The 18,261-nt window shown below is 53.0% G+C and overlaps 1 protein-coding gene across 2 annotated transcripts in view; it reads right to left on the reverse strand.

Moving 5' to 3' along the window:
• Positions 1 to 504: 504 nt before the first annotated feature.
• The window catches only part of FRMD5 (FERM domain containing 5), a 284,018-nt gene continuing 266,261 nt past the window's right edge, over positions 505 to 18,261 (reverse strand). Inside the window, exons 8-15 of one of the 2 annotated variants that reach the window (XM_036299751.1) lie at positions 13,946 to 14,034; positions 11,089 to 11,152; positions 10,409 to 10,500; positions 7,362 to 7,436; positions 6,727 to 6,795; positions 5,820 to 5,926; positions 1,320 to 1,663; positions 505 to 1,140 (exon numbers count right to left, since the gene is read on the reverse strand). In XM_036299751.1, coding sequence (XP_036155644.1) covers positions 1,093 to 1,140; positions 1,320 to 1,663; positions 5,820 to 5,926; positions 6,727 to 6,795; positions 7,362 to 7,436; positions 10,409 to 10,500; positions 11,089 to 11,152; positions 13,946 to 14,034 — 888 coding nt within the window. In that variant the 3' untranslated portion in view covers positions 505 to 1,092. Of the gene's footprint in view, positions 1,664 to 5,819; positions 5,927 to 6,726; positions 6,796 to 7,361; positions 7,437 to 10,408; positions 10,501 to 11,088; positions 11,153 to 13,945; positions 14,035 to 18,261 lie in introns of both variants that reach the window. The other variant, XM_036299743.1, reaches the window with a different exon arrangement.

The following is an 18,261-nucleotide window of genomic DNA, read 5'->3' on the forward strand; positions in this document are numbered from 1 at the left end:
CTTGCATCGTTTAGTTCATCAGGCTCTATTTTCTTAATCCATAAAGTAAAAACAAAATATGAATTGATAAGAAAATAACATTTTGGTGTTAAAATATAAATTGAAATAGTCTTTGTATTTTTTTTTTGCGGGGGGTTGTACAAAATAAGCACTGCTCTCTGAATCTCAATGGTCTCTCAGGCATCTTAGCTCTGGTTTCTGTTAACTACATTTTGTCCAACATTTCTGACAGTCCTGTGTCTGGTACCACTCAATTCACCTAACGCCTCTGGAGCACTCTAAAAATCTTGAGGTTCTTCCGAAAGAAAAGAAAAAAATCATAGAAGTCAAAGTTCATTATATAAAGCTCATGGCGACGCCCACTAGGATCTAGTCTAAGGGGACAGACTTACCCCACCCCTGCTGCTTGCTGCTGCTGTAGCGGTGGTCCCTTCAGATGCCCACTCTGCTCAGATTTGAAAAAAAAAAAAGGAAAAGAAAATCCAACTCAGACCATCATAAGAAGCAACTTTTCATTTAATCATTCTACATGGATGTTTACTTTTTAAAAAGCTCTGTCTGGCAAGAAAACTTAGACGTCTCCACTGTCCAGACCCCTGGTCTGCCCCACTGAGGCTGCAGTGACGAGTCTACTGGAACCCAGTAGAAAAGCTCCTGCAGAATACAGAAGACAACAGCTCTCTAGTCTTCAACTAGTGTCCCGCCTGCTAGGTGACACTACGGTGATAATCAGTAATAATAAAATAAATTATTTTTATTCGATACTTTCAAAATAATACACATCTATGAAAAATCAAAATTCAAAGCCAAAAGTTATCCTGCGTATTGGGAGGATGAGAAACAGCGTCGCCGAGCCTTTCCTGGGAGAACCGCTGAAGGGAATGAGCTTTCCCAGTTTGTTTAGACAGGGCATGAGCCTATCCCCTTCTTCTTCTGGGAAACCACCCTCCTAGGCCGTGGACTTTGAGTCATGAAAGGAGGATTTGGTACATGTGCCGATGGTTCCGCGATGGGTCCCATTGCTGGGAATGGGTAGCCGGGCTCCTTGGTCCACCTGGCTAGTTATTAGGAGGAGTCATGTCTTCTCAGGTGTCAATGAGCAGGCTCACCACTGAGCGGATTTTGCAGGCAAACCATCGCCTGAGGGGACAAAAGTATTGATAGTGGAATTGTTCGAACTCGGGGGTCTGACGGATATCTCGGAAAAAGGCAATGTCAAGGTCAGACTCGGTAAGGATGATCAGGAGGAGGAGCAAAACAAAGAGGAGTCCCATGGTCACAAGGAGCAAACGGAGGACACTTAAAACAAACTTATTCACCTGTTCCTCCTCCGGCCTGCCGTGCCCCTGACACAGGGCCCTCAGCTCTCCCCCCAGGGCCTCCACATCTGCAGCAGTGGGGGTGCTGGCCTCAGACTCCTTCTCCTCCTCGATGCTGCAGGTGGCCCCGTTGATCTGCCGGGAAAGCAGCATCAGCTCCAGGCTGTGCTCGGCCACAGGGGTGGGCAGCATGCTGTCTGCAGGGCTGTAGGCCTCGTCTGCAATCACGGCGACTCGCTCATTGCTGTCTGCCCGGCTGCTTCTCACGTGAGGCAGGAAGGTGTCCCCGTGAGAGGAGGAGCGCACAGGGGTGGAGTGGGCACTGTCCCGCAGGGACTCGAGGCCTGGGAAGGCAAAAGGAACGTGAGTAGGCTTTCTGTACCAGCGCACACTTGTTTTTCTTTTTGTTTATAGTTTTGGCCACATTTGTTAAAGATTGTGCCATTCCTGCCTCTGGTGTCCTGGGCCTGGTTTTAGCCCCAATTGGAAAGAGTCTGAATCGCAGACTATCCCTGATTGAGAGCTGGGGCCACGGCTCAGGGAGCTCAGGTATGCCTCTTGGGCTGAGGGCCTTGAGAGGCAGGAGCGGGGAGGATAAGATTGGATGGCCTGGGCCGCATCTAATGCTGATTCTGGAGCTGAGTGTCCTTTTAACAGCCTAGCTTACAGCTCCTTGAGCTCATGAGGCATCTTTTCTGCAGTTGCTATCGGTGTCTTCAGCCCCCCAGTTCTACCTGTCCTGACCCTGTGGGACATGAAAACCCTACCTGCTCTTCCCGAGTGCTCACTGATAGAGAAGGGGAGGAGCTCCGGCCAGCTTGCTCTCTTTTCACCTTAGAAGATCTGGGTCCAGAACAGGCTGAGTCCCTATTTTAGACACTCCAGAGTGCAGAGCAAACTTTGGGTGAGGGGGAAATTCTTACATTTTTTTAGGAGAAAGGGTCTGTGGCCTCTAAAACTACCCATTATCTCTCTACTTTCCCAGATGGAGCATTTCTTTCCAGGGCTCAAGCTCTGCTAGGGAAAAACAGGAGCCAGTTACTCCTGCAACCCAACAGCCCAGAGACTATGGGCTCAGAGTCACCGAGAGGCTCACATCACAGTGCTGCCGAGGGAATGGCGTCCTGTTTCAGGTTCAACATCTGTATTTTCCATCCCTGGCCATCTCGGTGGTGGCAGAGTGGCTCTCCCTGCCTTTGTGGCCTACGACAAGAGAAGCCAGCCCCCTTCTGTTGCTCTGAAATGGACTCTGACTGCCCCAGACAGGGAAAGGTTTGACCTAACCAGCTGTTTGGGGAGTTTTCTGGTTCAGGGCTAGTTCAGCAGCCAACAGTCTCCTTACAGTCCTAGCTGTATTTTGTTTGTTCCTATGCTAAAATCTTAAATTTGTACAATGGTTTAAACTTTTTAAAGCACGTTCATTATCTTTTAACAACTCCATGAAGAAGTGAGGGTGAGAGGTTACAGAACGTACCTAAAGTCTGGTTGGTTGCTAATGGCAAAGGCACGGAGAGAACCCAAGCCTCCTGTTTCATGGTGCTAATGATCACGCAGCTGGATTACGGGGAATGGGACAGTGGGCAGGATGAATTAAGCCAACCGCCGGCACCTCCCTTAGATTTAGGTCCTAACTGTCCAAGAAGCTGTTGTGCAGCCTGTCTGTCCCTGTTCCAGAGCCCCTGGCACTCCTTTGGTCTCTGCTTCCCCGGCTCTCCTCCCCGATTCCCCACGTGCACGTGCAGCCGGAGGAATGTGTACCTACCAGTGGGTAAGGGATCCCCGATGAAACAGAAACCTTCAGGCCCTGATTACACATGGTGTTGGCTCAGCTCCTTTCCCAGCCACTCCGCCGGCCCCCCTTTCTCTGGAGCCTCAGTTCCCCCTGCACAGGGCATCTCACACCCTTTCATGGGGCTGCCCCCTCCAGGACAGCTCTGACTGCCAGAGCTTCCAAAGTCTGACCCGCTTAGCAACCAGAAGCCACTTCAGTGCGAGCTTAGCCTGGCCTGCAGTGTAGCCCTAAGCTGGGGAAGGAGAGAGGCAAAGTCTGTGACATCAGAAAGCACGAGTTAGAGGGACACCAGCAGCCACATACTGGATTGTTGGTGCTCTCAGTAAACAAGATAATGGATATGCATGCATTTCCAGTAATGTCTGACAGACAGAGTTACTCTGTAAATGTTAGTCGCCTGTTCCCTCAACAGACCTCACCGGCATCACCCCTCTGTCGGGTTAGTCCTGTACGGAACTTCAGGTGTCACTGTAAACCACCACCTGCCTCACCCCTTCGCCAAACCTGTTATTCTGGGGGGTGGGGCGGGTGCTGCGGGCGGGATCGGGCGAGGGGCGCAGCAAACAGGACTGTCTGGTTACCTTGGAGGTGCTCCAGCTGACTGCCTTGCCCAGAGGTGGCTCCCCGGGGGCTGAGGGGCACAGCGGTCAGGAGCCTACCCTGCAGCCGGGGCCCCATCCTCAGGACGCGCACACTCAGGGGCCGAAGGCAGTGGTTAGTCAGCCGGAGCTGCACGCGGACTCTGGTGTGAATCTTAATCAGACTCTTCCCCATGGCAGCCCAGGAAAGCAGGTGCTTCTTCAGTGGAAGCCAGCTGACCTCTTCATGGAAACCAGCCGGGCAGGGAGATACAGGTGGAAAGGATGGAAAACCAGCCACGGACAAGGGATTTGTGCCGATGTCGGCCCACGGCGGCCCCTTCGCATTGCCTCCCGTGCTGGAGGGAGGTCAGCTCCGTGAACGGCAGAGCAGGCTGAGCTGCAGGGAAGGAGCCGCTCGAGAGGCCCATGTTATCAGGGGACTGGATTCAGTCAGAAGCACTTAGAGCCATAAAAAGTCATGCTTCCCAGCCTGTAGCTGGTTCCCTGAGGCCCGTATAAGGGCCCTAGACCTCTCAGAGGGTGACAGACAAGAGGGAAGGGAACAGTGCTGAGGGCAGGGGGATCGGGGCTGTCCAGAAAACGCAGGGTTTGAAACTACACAGACATTGGGCTTTGGGCTCTGAAGCGTGAGGAAGTGGCTTGGGCTGGAAATGGGCTGTGTCCCATCCTCCGCTGGGGTGAACCTGGCGGCTTCAGCCTCAGGATGGATGGGAAGAGGGGACACATAGGGGGAGAAAGTTATATCATTCCACTTTCCTGAGGGGAACACCCAAAAGAAGAGGGACAGTGTGAGCCACCCTCTGTTCTGCTCAGCCTGACAGGGGGACAGACTCAGGGTACTGTGTCTGATGACGGACCTCAATAATTCCATCCCTTGGTAGTTTACAAGGCGCCTTCCACATTCACACCCCAGTCTACAGTGGGGGCAACAGGCTCCGAGGGTAAACAACCTGCCCCAGAAAGTCCGCGGCAGGACTCTGATGAAATCTCCTCTTGGCCTTCCTGGCCAGGGCTCTGCACTGGGCTGGCTGCCTGCCCAGACGTGCTCTGGCACTACACCAGCGTCCCTGCAACCCATGGCCAGGAAGATGCCCCTTGTTTACAAATGGAACAACAAAGATCCTCAGGTAATTAAGGCACTCGGTGGTGGTTGCCCAGCCAGGGTTCTCAGCCCCCAGAGAGCCACACGCCGGTGACGCAGAGTCAGTGACAAACCCGAGATCCTCCCCGGGAGAGCGGCCTTCCTAACTTGGTTTTCATTAACAAGCAGCATTCGCTCAGAAAAGACAAAGGGCCTTCCCTTCCCAGCCTCCAAGACAGAAACAAGGTTTGAAGTAATCCTGCTGCTTGAGATCTGCGGTCCTGCAAACGGTCGTCATCCGGAATGAAAACCTGACACCTGTGTCCAGCCTGCAGGGCCAGCGGGGCAGGGACCCCAGCAGGAGGGCACTATTCCGAGAGTCTCCTGACAGGCTTAAGTACCCAGACACGGGAGCGGCGTCACCTCAGGCTGCTGGGGGATCTAGTTCTGAAGATACACAGACTTTGTCTCTCTACCTCCACCTACTCCAAAGGGAGAGAAGGGCTGAGAGAGAGGGGCATATGGGTTTCTAATGTTAGAGAATTCAGACGGCAAGAGGGCAGGCTTCTACCCTGAAGGAAAGGTGGTGGCTGTTACTGGAATGCTTCAGAACCAGGTGTGTTTAGTTTTGGTTAACTGCCCCAGGCCACTCTGATCACTTAAGCTGTGGAGACTGGTCAGATCTGGAAAAAAAGGGAAAGGCCTCTGGATGGAAAGCAATTTCAGAACCGCGTGGAACCTGGTAGAGCCCACAAGCCTCGTTTCCCAAAGGTCTACCCCGAATACTCTCCGATCAACAACCCTCCTGGATTACAGCTCAGCGGGGCTGGAGGGGATCCCCTTGCCCCTGACACCCCGCCTGTGTGCCCATCCGCTGGGTGAAACCTCCTCCCTACCATCAGAGGAACTTGCTGCTGTCTCCAATGCAAATTCACTTCTTTTCAAGGTCCCTGAGTGGAACTGGTCGAAGTCACAACTCGGAGAAATTGGTCAGCTTACCTTCTATCTCCAGAGCTCACGCTTACCTTCCATGATGGAGATGTGAACAGCTCTTCTCCGAGTCCTGGGGACGCTGCTCAGCCTTGGGCCGTGGGTTATGGAGGGACAGCTGCGGCTGGGAACCATCCCAGCTCTGGGGTTAAAGGCAAAGAACAGTTAGCTTAGTGCACAGATACCTGTGGTCAGGACTCCGAGTTGGGGAGTGGCCACTACAATTGTCTGGCCGTTTAAGTTTTATTTTGTTTTTTAAAAAATCTTTAATACCCGCTTTGGATCCCAGTCAGAGACACTCCCTATGTCCCAGACCCACCAGAACCTTCCTTTAGTGTGGCAATGGTGCCACTGGTTTCTGAGCAGGATGGGGCCCCGGGGTAATCAGTGCTCCCGAAAATGGATATGGCAGCCCCCTCGATTCCCATCAGAGGTGGCAGGGGGTCTCTGTAAAGGGCTCCCATTCCCAGAGGTCAGGCTGGTTGACAAACCCTAGCTCTCTTGGCCAATCATATTCTCTCTGGGTCTCATTGGGTTCTAGGAGATGGGCTCCTGGAAATGTATGCACGAAGCATGGCTCTCAGAACTAGTTTACGAGGGGTGTGACTGGGGTGTGGGGCTATCCCTGGCTTTCGTAATGAATTGATTCCACAGCCAATGAAATCTTGCTGCTTGGACATGTCCTCCATGGTGTATGGCCAATTTCAGGACCTGGGAGGACAGTACAGAATTACCCAGGAAGGTGCTCCTGGATCTGACGTACTGTCTGCATTAGCCCGTCTCCCCGCTCTCATTCATCTTTAGCTGAGATGGGTCTCTTCACCGCTTCTGCCCTGTTCTCCTTCCCCTTTTGGGAGCCATGTGGCCAGTCTTCACATGACTCTTTCGAGGTTCCGGGACCTGAGCTGGAACTGCTTTTAGGGGAAGCCCCTGGCAGCCTACCTGTGGATTTCCGGCGGCTCCCGCTTGATCTGGGCGCTCGACTCCATTACTTCCTTTGCAACTCGGCCACTGTGAGGAGTATAATGAAGCAGCAGCAAGAAGTGAGACAGCGTTCCAGGACTGGGCTCCCCTCCAAGCTCTCCGATTACTGAGGCTGAACTGGGAAACGGCCCCTGGCCTACCCCTTCCCAGTGTTTAGGCCACTGAGAGAGAACCTCACCCCCACAAGCAAGCCTAGGATGTCCCGGCAGCTGATCTTAGAGAGCCCTCTATCTCTGGAGTCTTTGGATCTTTCATTCTCATTTAGGAATGATTCCTCGTTGTCCAGGATGTTCCAAAAATATTGCAGAAAAAGAGAAATCCTTAGACAGACATGGGAAGAATTACTGTTACAGTTCTTATTGTGCTGCTGTTGTAAAGGCAGGAGGAGAAGGTACTCATTTAAAACCCTACAGACCCAGCTGCAGAGAGGGAAAGAATAGTCAAAGGGCTAGAAGACGGGATTTGATGGGAACCTCGGGCTTTTCTGGAGGTTTCCAGTTTCTTTGTTCTCAAGGATAAGGACCCTTGAGCCATTGTTCTGGGGGAAGGGTCTGAAAATAGGTCCATAATGGTTACTTACTGTCACTATTTACCTGTATCGGAACCGGCTCCCTTTAAAGAATAAGTTGCTGCTGGACACTGTGCGGACTTGGCTTGACTTCTCCAGCCTGCAGCAAGGCAAAGTCCCGCGTGACGCAGCCTGCGGCTGGCCCAGGCCAAATAGCGCGTTCCCAGCGGCTTCCACAGCAAGAAGGCCCTCCCAGCCCTGCCGGTGTCTGACTCTCCTTTCGGACCTGAGGGCCGTGTTCACGGCCTCAGTGTCAGGGACGGGCACATTGAACCCCACTTTCTTTTTGTTGTTAATCCTCATCCGAGGATATTTTCCCATTGATTTTTTTTGTTTTTAGAGAGTGGAAGGGAGGGAGGGAGAGACATTGATGTGTGTGTATGTGTGTGTGTGTGTGTGTGTGTGTGTGTGTGTGAGAGAGAGAGAGATATCAATTGGTTGCCACACGTCTCTGACCAGGGCCGGGGATCGACTCTGCAACTGAGATGTGTGCCCTTGACCGGAATCGAACCGGGGACCCTTCAGTCCATGGGCTGATGTTCTATCCATTGAGCAAACTGACTAGGGCTGAACCCCACTTTCGTGTCAGGAGAGTGAGGGGTTCACCTGGGAGACTGGGAGAATAAATGTTAGGGATGATAACCTGGGGGAATAATAGAATGCCACCCACTGGATCTCAGGTAGGCAGAGTTTTTTCTCTTTAGCCTCCGTCTTCTTACCTATAAACTAATGGAGCTGAGACTATGGCCTCAGGAGACCCTTCCAGTCCTAGTATTTGGTGATTTGCGTTCATGTCTAGGTAACTGCCTTCCTATTTCATCTCCTTCTTGGAGAGCCCTAACGTGTATTATCACATTAAAGACTCCGAGAAGTCCTGAAATGGAGAAGCTAGCGTAACTTCAATAAAAGTTCCATCACTTATTTAAACTTGGAACCTCACCCCAATGCCCATTAACCTCCCTTTCAAGGCTATAGAAATAGCTGATGTGGAGATGCGGGAAGGCCACGGGCACTGTAAAACGTCCTTTTGGGTGACTTCTCTGATTCCACTTAGAAAAGGAAGTGTAGGCACAGCTGCCCAGAGTGAAGTCTCCCAAGACCCAACTCAGCCACAACACGTCTGGGTGCCCCTGCTGCTCATCCGCCAGGAACCCGAGGTCTGAAGCCTCTGCCGGGAGGGGGCCGTGAATACTTAGGGGGCTGTCCCCACAGTCCATGAACAGCAGTTCCTGAGAGTCACCCGCCCCGCCTCGCTCAGGACTCTGAGGCTCAGCCTAGTGCCCTCCTGCCTGAGCACATTCTTGAGTCCGAACTGGCTCCCTTCATAGCACCGGGCACTGGCAGGAATCTGCGAATGAGAGATGCTCAGAGGCCCAAGTAGCCGCTGCTAGAAACTTGGCAAAACTGGGGATCTGACTTCTAACACTAATTAGAACATTGAGAGGTTAATGGAAAATAGTGAAGGACGACCTTGGTTTCCACTGTGGGTGCTGGCCGGGCTAACTAGGTCTGGAGGCCTATTAATGGAAAGACTCAGAAACCGAGTTTGGTCACAGGTTCAGAAGCACAGTTCTGTTCCCATGACACAGATAGAAAAGTAAAGGCCTCCAGAAATGGTGCTGAAATGTTTGCTTGGCTTCCCCTTGGGTACCAGGGACTGACCAGGAAGGAAATTTTGACCATGCAAAAGTCTTCTCCAAGTGTCTTCTCTTCAATGAGAAGAATAAAGACAACTCAGGTTAGAATTCAGGCCACTCATTCAGCTCATCCCTGATTCTGTATCAAATGCACAGGAATTGTTAAGCAGTTCAGAAAGCCTGCCCAAGATACGACGTCTGGGGCTGTGGTCACAGTAACAGGGAGGAGACCAGTTCTGCTGGCCAGCATCCCATAGTAGCCAGTAGGTAGCGGAGTATGCTCACTGGGAAGAAGGATGATACCCCACCCCCTGCCGTCCCCCACTCTGCCCCCAAAGCCTAGAGCAATTCTGCTCTCTCCTCCCGTTACTGAGGGAGAACAATGGCCTATCCGGCAGAACATATACTACACCCTTTCGTCTTACGTTGTCCTGATTAAGATACAGCTTATTAAACCATAAATCATTGCATTCTATTTTCAAAACAAGACCAAGGGTTTTGGTGAAACATACTCTATCTGGCATCACTCCAGTTTCTCAATGGGCTATTTCTTTGCTCCCTAATACCTTTATGCCCACTTTCTTAAAGAAAACTAAGCCCAGCTCGGCCGTGGTGGCTCAGTGGTTGAGCGCTGACCTGTGAACCAGGAGGTCACGGTTAGATTCCCGGTTGGGGCACATGCTCGGGTTGTGGGCTTGATCCCTAGTAGGGGGCGTGCAGGAGGCAGCCGATCAATGATTCTCATCATTGATGTTTCTCTCTCTCCCTTCCTCTCTGAAAACAATAAAAATATATTCTTTTGAGAAAAGAAAACTAAGCACAAACCCCTCAAATACTTTACAAAATTCTTTGGTAAGCAAAGTGGGCTTCTCAGAACCAGACAAGTCTTTGCCCCCCTCCAGCTACCCCATCCCAGGCTCCTGGGCACCTGGCCACACCTCTGGCACTGACACTCCAGGAAGGGCTAGAATCCATGCCAGCTTAGCACCAGGTCACTCACTGGGGAGAGGGCCCAGGATCTCTCTAAGGCTTAGGGAACTGCTCTGGGCTGAGTCTGCTCCATGGAGCTATTGTATTCTGAGCTGTCTTAGGGCTCCGACCGACTCCAGGGGGCCAGTGTGATTTGAGTCAGGCACCCATGGGCTTCTCCTGGTCCAAGCTTTACTCTGAAAACCTAGAAGTGCTTTAACACAGAGGGCTGTCCAAGGACATCACAACTTAGGCAACTCTACTGAAACACATTTCCAGATCTCAGCTCTGTCCCTCCAGGGGGTACACCCAGGCACCCCAAGAGGGGTCTGAGTTTTATAAGGAAGCTAGCCTTGTCATCTCACGTCTCATTTCTGAATGCGTCCTGTCCGTCATTCCTCTGAAAGCAGCTTTCCCCGCATTGGCTCTGATAATGACGGCCCCATGCTATGTGTTGTCTACTCACTTGTAGAAGGCTTGGTTCTCAATTCCGCATTTCCAGAGGTGCTTGCAGGCTTCTGGAGTTGGAGCAAAATATGTGAGAATAATTTTCTTTTCCTACAAAAAACCCCACATGGAAACAGCTGAGTGGGGGTGGAGAGGTGAAGGGTGACGTAGACCAGGACACTGACCCCCGCCGAGCTGTCTGAGGGCTCCCATGACTCTCCCAGGCTGCAGATGAGAGGGGCTGCCTGGCCGCTGGCTAGTTGGAAGAGAAGGCCTGGGGACCCCTGGGCAGAGCTCAGTTGTGTAAGTTCACACCCGGCTGGGCCAGTGAGAAAGTCTCAGCGGGCACACACTGAACCAAGAAAGCCCTCTCCAGAGAAGGTGGCGCTCATCTAAAAATGGTCCTTTTCTTCTTCTTTTGTATTTATTATCTTGGAATTTTCATATGGAAGCAAAAGAATTCTATTTTGCATTTCCTGGAGGCATGGAACCCCTGGGCGTTGTCAGCATCCCTGAGGAAGCCCTGTGTTCCAGGGCCTCGCCTCCTCTCCCTCCCTCACCTCCATGCCTGGCCCTTGGTCTTGGCTTAGCATGCTGGGAGCTTAGCTCTGCCTGGACGGAGCACTTCGGTTCAGCCCTGGCCGTCAGGGACCATCCTAGCACCCCAGCCTTCCTGGAAAGAAGGAAGCCAGCACTCACCTCTTTCTGACTTACGTATAAATAGAAAGTCTTCCCTTCAAATTTCAGCTTGGTCACCTCGTTCCTAGAAGCACAAAGACAGCAGCAGTCACCTCGCTGTGGGCTGCCGGGTCACAGTCACGTCTTGCAGATGCACAGCCCACCCCCACTGGAAGGGGCTCCAGGCACAGACACAGTTTTAGCCAAAATCAGAACTAAAACAAGACAGCAGCGCAGTGGCCTTAGAGAACAGTTGTTGAAATAGTTCAGTCCACAGTTTTCTGGTCAAACCCTAAATAGGGTGACAGGAGGATTTCAGGCTCACCGACAGTGGCTGGGAATGGGGCACTGGCATGGGAAGTGAGTCTCGGTAGAGTGGTGCTGGGCCGTTTTAGGATTTGGTTCATAACACAGGTGCATTATCTAGATGGGACTATCAAACATAAGATGCCACAGCAGCTGATGAGGCCAAAGTTCAAGATACAGCAAGTAATGGAAAACAACGCAACCAGGTTCTGAGGGAGTTGAGTCTTTCGGGTGACTGTGCCACTGGATGGAAAATGCAGTTGGGTGCAGACACATGTCAAACGATCTCAGGGAGGGGGCGGGACAACATACCAAAGAGAGAACAGATTACATGAACAGTCATGCAGCGTACTGACCAGGAAAGGGGCTTAGGGGGTTTTGTAGAAAAATCCTTGAAGCCACCAGCCCAGTGAATGGCTGCAGTAAAAGAGGCAAACAGGATACTGGGGTACGTCACCCGTGGGACAGACACAAATCAGAAGAAGTGACATGGTTACTGTACATGGCACGGCTTAGACCTCACCTCCACATCCTGCTTGCAGCCTTGGTTACATTTATGAAATGAAAAAATGACCGGGGTCACGGGAGGCTGTCCCTGAGAGCCAGAGAACGAGGCCTCGGCGTTGGCCATGCTTCCCTTCCTTCCATTTGCCGGACACGGCTACCCTCTGGAGCCAAACGCCCTCCAGCCTCACTGGGGGCAGAGTCCTTGTTCTACCCACTGAGACCCCCATGGAGGTCTTGCCAGGCGCACGTGCCTGCACATAGCTCCTTCCACTTTGCAGTGTTCAGGGAGATTTCCTCGGTATCTAGACAAGGTAGTAAGAGCCATGTACCCAGTTTACTACTGGACAAAGCTGAGGGGCCAAAGGAAGGTCACTTGTTCCCTGGAAATCATGGCTGGGTCAGGACGAGAGCTGATGATTCTGCGCTAATACAGGACACAGCATATTCCTTCCCTGTTTGACTCCGTTCCAACCCATCAATCTCTCACATAAGACAATAAATGTCAGTTAATATATAAACAAACACACAGATCATCTAGGCTTCAACAAGAAAGACAGGAGAGGAAGAGTTTTCTATTGGAAGTGAGGTTGGGTTTACATCTATTAGAGCTGACACCTCACGGAGGGGAGACTTTCTGCAGACTGAGGGTAATAGGGTCTTGGAGAACCAGGTGACCATCAGGGCTTCTGGAGGGTCAGGGACACGCTAGGGACTGCGGGTCCCTATAACAGGTGTGTCCTACCTCATGAGGCAGCTACCTTGGTCAGAGTGTGGCCCAGGATCTGGGCTCGCTCAGGGGCACCAGGCCACCCAGCTGTATCCAGGCAGCAGGTGCTCCTCAGTGGGAGGGAGAATGGCGGCCTGATCCTGGTCTTTTTGTTTCTGAAAAGTACTTTGTTGGACCGCAAACCCTCACCATCTTCACCCAAAGAGCACAGTGGGTGGGCCAGCTGGGGCTGGTGTCTGAGGAGTTTCACTAGCACTCAGCCGATCCTCACTGCCAGGCTTCACAAGAGCAACAGGGTGGGGAGGTGGTGTCTATGAGGTCAGTACGGGAGCTGAAGGGGACACAGGAGGACGGATGCCCTGCAGTTCCCCCGGCGGAAAGCTCGTCAGGAAGCTGCTGTGTCCTCAGTCCCCATGAGCTCTTCTGGAGACGGCAAAGGAAACAAGACAGGAGCAGGCTCCCCTGCTGAGCTCTGCTGGGCGAGGACAGCCACCTGCACAAGCCCATGGGAGGAGCTGCCCGCTTAGACGTGGCCGTCTAAGGCACAAGGAGGTACAGGAATCACAGGGGCTTAGTAGAACAGGCAACATGTTTTGATGAGGCGAGAGGTGTTTGCACGGACCAGGAAAAGGGTATCTCAGAGGCCCAACGTCCATCAACAAGCCAGAGCCTGCACTGCGTTGGCTCCCAGAGCCACGCACGCGGCAGAACAGACCGCAGACAGACAGGCAGGAAGTGGAAGCTCAGAGTGGCTTCAGCAGAGGCAGTGTCTCCTGCCTGCTAGAAATGGGGCGAGGGAGGGGGAGAGGGAAGAAAAAGGGGGCTGTGACTCTTGGAGGCTGAGGACACCTAACCCCTCAAGAGGGGCAGGCAGTGCCCACAAGTGGGCTTGGCCCGAGGAGGGTGTTTGCCAGAGCAACAGGGTAACTCCTATCTGCCCAGGGGTCACTGCGAGCCCCTCCTTTGCTAGGAGAGCGGCGGAGGGAGTAGGCATCCATGCAGACGCCATGGCCCTCAGCAGGGAATAGTCCCAAGGTCTCGTTTCTCATGGGGACTCAGCTTTTCTAACATTGGCTCCAGCCCCAGGCCTCTCATCGTTCCCAGAAACCAACCCTGCACACCCGTTCCTCCTCTGGCGAGGTTGTTGGCTCTCAGCAACACCCCTCTGGGAGAGCAGGGTCCCCAGGGAAAGACCACTGCCTCCAGCAGCACTATGGATGCAAGGCGTTGGAGGGGCTCAGAACCTGAACTGCCCGATCACAGACAAAGGACACAGGAACCACAGCCTCCCCAGCGGGTGAAGGTCAAACAGCCTGTCTTGGAAAAGAAGATATTCACCATTTAATGAAGTGGACCCTCTTGTTTCCTTGAAGAACAACAAATCCAAAAGGAGTGAAGGCCAGAAACGCAGCATTTCCAGACACATCCTGCAACACAGGGAGACTTCGCATCAGGGCGGTGCGGGCGCGGAGGTGGAAGGGTGAGAAGCAGTGGTGCCTGGGCGATGCAGGGCTGCTCCCTGGCAGGAGGGCACAGAGGGAAGAGCATGGCCTTTGGAAGTAAAAGGCACGTTACTTACCTTCCCGGAGCCTCCGTGCCCTGAACTGTAAGCTGTAGATTGTAATGATACCAATCTTAGAAGGCGGTGGTGCACATCCAGTGAGAACGGCAAGCCCTCACGCACCGCCGAGGGATTGTAACCTGGCGCAGTCACTTTGGAAATCAGATGGGAAGTTCTTCAAATTGTTAAACATAGAGTTACCTTATGGCCCAGCCATTCCACTCCTAAGCATGCACCCAAGAGAATGGAAAACGTATATTCACACAGAAACTTGTACAGGAACGTTTATAGCAGGATTAAATATTCATAACAGCCAGAACGTGGAAACAACCCAAATATCCATCAACTGATAAGTGATTAAACAACATGCGGCACATCCCTACAAGGAATAATAGTCAGCAGTAAAAAGGAATGAAGTACTGACACATGCGACAGCCTTGGAAAACGTTATGCTAAAAGGAGCCAGTTACAGAAGATCACATGTTGTGTGATTTCATGTATATGAAATGTCCAGATCCAGTGAGACAAAAAGCTCCCAGTCGCCAGGAGCTGTGGGGAAGGGGAGATGGGCAGTGACAGCCAACAGAACACGATAAAAATGTCCTAAAATTAGATAGTGCTGATGGCTGCATGACGCTGTGAATAAGCATACTGTAAAAGGATGGGTTTTATGATATGAGAATTATATCTCAAAAAGCAGTTATAGAGGGAGGAAGGAGAGAAGGAGAGAGAAGGGAGGGGGTAGAGAGAGGGAGGATGAGAATGAATGAATGAATGAATGAATGAATATGGCAGTTATGATGGCCCCTACACACGGGCTCCCCCAGGAAAGCTCAGCTGAAGAAAAGATAAGAAGCAGCTGGCCAAGGGGAACGGCATCACCAGCCCTATGTGCCAGAACCAACAAAGAGGCCTCCTGGTCCCCGGGCACCATCAGGAGACACCTGGCTTTAGGTTCTGCTGAGCTAAGACGGGAGAGGGTGCAGCACAAGCTGTAGGTCGTGTTCCCTCCCGGGGGGGGGGGGGGCAGTGAGCTCCACGAGGACCAGGTCTTTTCCAGTTTGGGGCGGGGCACTGAGAGCTGGTTGACGGGTGATGCCCTCTCAGGGGAGCTTGCTTTGTGGCAGGGGCCTCAGGTGAGAACCTGCCCTGTCAGGTGGCCAGGACATTGTGGCGGAATGCTGGTCAGGTGTGCGTGCAGGGGGGTTGTCTGGGCCATAGCTGAGATGGTGCTGTGGAGTCAGGGCCAGCACGGGCGTGAGGCACACGAGTGGGGCCTGGCTGGTGGGCTCTCCGGAACAGTGAAGCCTCTGCAGGGCTGCGTGAGCCTCAAGAAAAGTTTTCCCCTAAAAGTCTCTTAGAGTCAGGGTTACAGGTGTGAGCATCTGTGCCCAGGGAATGTTTTACAAACACGTCCAATGAGTGTATTTTTATTACTGTCCTTTCCTCAGGGTGTGTCATGATGCAGACACTTGGATGCAAGCACCATGTCATTCAACCCTGGGCACAGCGAGAAGCTGTTTAAAAATAGCCTGAGAGGAGATACTGCGAAGCCGCGGGGCTGGACCTCCTCCTGCCTGTCAGCGGTGCTGGGTGGTGGTTTACACCTGAGCGCCAGCATGGCACACAAGTGCCAACCTGGCGGGTGGACAGGGACGCGGGTGGGGCAGGCTGGGACTGGGTGGGGAATGGCTGGGAGAGGTGGGGGAGGGCCTGCCTCGGACGGAGTGTGGGCACCAGGAGGCTTTCCATTCAAGGAAGAGGCCTGAGGGTGGGACCTTACCTTGTTGATACTCACAGAACAGGCCTGCAGACATGCTTACCAGACGAGTGTGTGGGACAGTGAGGAGGGCAGAGGGGCCAGGGTGGCTGCAGTGGAGGAAGCACGTATGTGGGCAAAAACGGGAGGGGAGGGCCAATGGGGCGAGTGGGGAAGGTGCTTCCAGCACCCGGAGAGACAGGAGAGGCCGGGAGGAGACAGGTGGGGGGACACAGGGTCGCCTGCAGAGGACTGAGGACTCGGGTAAAGAGCAGGAAGGGGGCAGCAGGGTGGGCAGGGAAGGGCCTCTCTGCTTTTGTCCCGCTGCCCCCGTGGGCAGTGGCAGGCAAAGCGCGTCTGCGCCATCCCCATAGCGCCACGGGCTCAGGGCCCGCCGCTCAGGCCCAGGGTCTGGCTCTGCTGGCAGTGCCCGTGTGACCTGGCCGGGCCCTTCACTTCTCCGTGTTTCCGACTCCTCGCTGTGAAGTGAGGGTCGATGAGATTCCTCTTTGGCTGTGCTTAGGGGGCACCCGATACCTGCTGGTGGTTGTGCCGTTAATAAGATAGCTGCTACTGATTAGCTCAGTTTGTTGAACTTAATTAAAAATCTGTTTTTTATAAAAACCTGACATGTTACTCTTTTTTCCTGATGTTGATGGATTTAAATGTTGTTAGTTAGGAAGGGAAGGGTGGGAAGTTGGGGCAGAAAGGGAGATGTCACTCCTGTTAGGGGACCAGGTAAGAGGGGATCTGAGTGGTACCTGTGGGGACCAGCGTGAAAGGAAAGTGGGCAGAAGGGGAAGATGGGGGCTGCGATGGTTAGAGACTGTGGGAATCACCCCAGTGACTCTGACCAGAGCCAAGGGAGGAGGGTTCCCCCCACGAGCTGGTGCTGATGCCAGGTTACGGCGTGGCACTGCCCATTTGCACCATCCAGACCCTCGGGCTGGCCTCCTGGTGGAGGCAGGTGCTGGCGTTAGAGGGAACATCCTGTCCTGACCAGAACGGTTGAGCTGGAACAGGGAGCAAACTGGGAATAAGCCCGATCCGCTGCCAGGCCGCTCCAACGAGTAATAATAGCGCCTGGACCCACCCCAATCCAGCCTCTCACAGGAAGAGAGCAATTCTCCAGACTGCCTCCTTGCGCCAGCTCCCGAGGAAGGGCGTCCACAGGGGCGGAGGGTGGCTGGAATGTCTGCTCCTTGCCTGGCACATGAGGAGTGGGACTTACAGCGAGAAACCGCCTGTCTGTACCAGAGTGAGAGCACAAACAGGCAGCCACGCTGACACCTTCTCTGGAACCTCCCCAGTTCCTTCTGTCTAACGTGCCATTCTCATTGTGAGCCTGCCCTTGGGATCTGTGTGCGAAAGGACAAGTGAAGTGACAAAAAGAGAAGGAAAGGAGGACGCGGAGAGAAGTGACACAGACAACAGTCACCTGACCCCCCCCCCCCCCCCCCGATGAAGTCAGTACCCACAGGACTGAGCCATTAATACACCCGGGAGGTGGAATAAAACTCAGGTCTTGACGGCACAGGCGGGCACCGTCTCCACTCCACATCCGCTAACCGCCAGAAGAATGTAGTTCACGCTCACAGTTTGAGGTAGAAGTTTGCTTTCACTTTTTCATCCTTGTGCAAAGAGCTTTGGTGTTGGTGTAGGATCCCAGCTCTGTGACTTACTTAACTTCTCTGAACTTCAGCTTCCTCATTTGTAAATTAGGACAAGAAATAATATGTACTTCAAAAATACGTGTCTGATGGCCTGAATGACTAACGGCCAGGACGAGGCTAACAGCTTTCCTGGAGAGGGCACGGATCTGCACCCGTCAGTCACGTGGAGCCCACCAGCAAACGCAACCTGCATCCTCAGTCTCCTCAAAGGGGCTTGTCCTCAGATGTGCCGTCTGCCCACAAAAGGGTTTTTGGAGATCAGCACTGACTGGTTCTTAGAAGTAGAGACATCTGGCCACCCTGCCCTGTCCCCCAGGTTTCACCTCCAGATACAGGGAGTCAGGCTTGTCTTCTGCCCCCCTAGGGACATCCTGGGTATGATGGAGGAGGGGCCCAGCGTTCTCGGTTGTTACGCCTCTCTGGGTCATCCATCCTCTCTCTAGAGCACGACTTACACTAATTCAATCTGGGTGATGAAGCCTCGGACTTCATTAGGGAGGAGGAATCTACATGCTCTTCCTGACACTGCTGGCACCTTTAAGTCAATCATGAAAATCACTCAATTTTAATATACTCAAACCTGGCCACAAAAAACTAGGGTGGAAATGGGGAGGAGGCACCCCATAAGAGGCCTGGTGTCACCCCATGACAGCTCAGAGGT

This window comes from Myotis myotis, unplaced genomic scaffold, assembly GCF_014108235.1.
Source record: "Myotis myotis isolate mMyoMyo1 unplaced genomic scaffold, mMyoMyo1.p scaffold_m19_p_1, whole genome shotgun sequence".
NCBI classification, from domain to species: Eukaryota; Metazoa; Chordata; class Mammalia; order Chiroptera; family Vespertilionidae; genus Myotis; species Myotis myotis.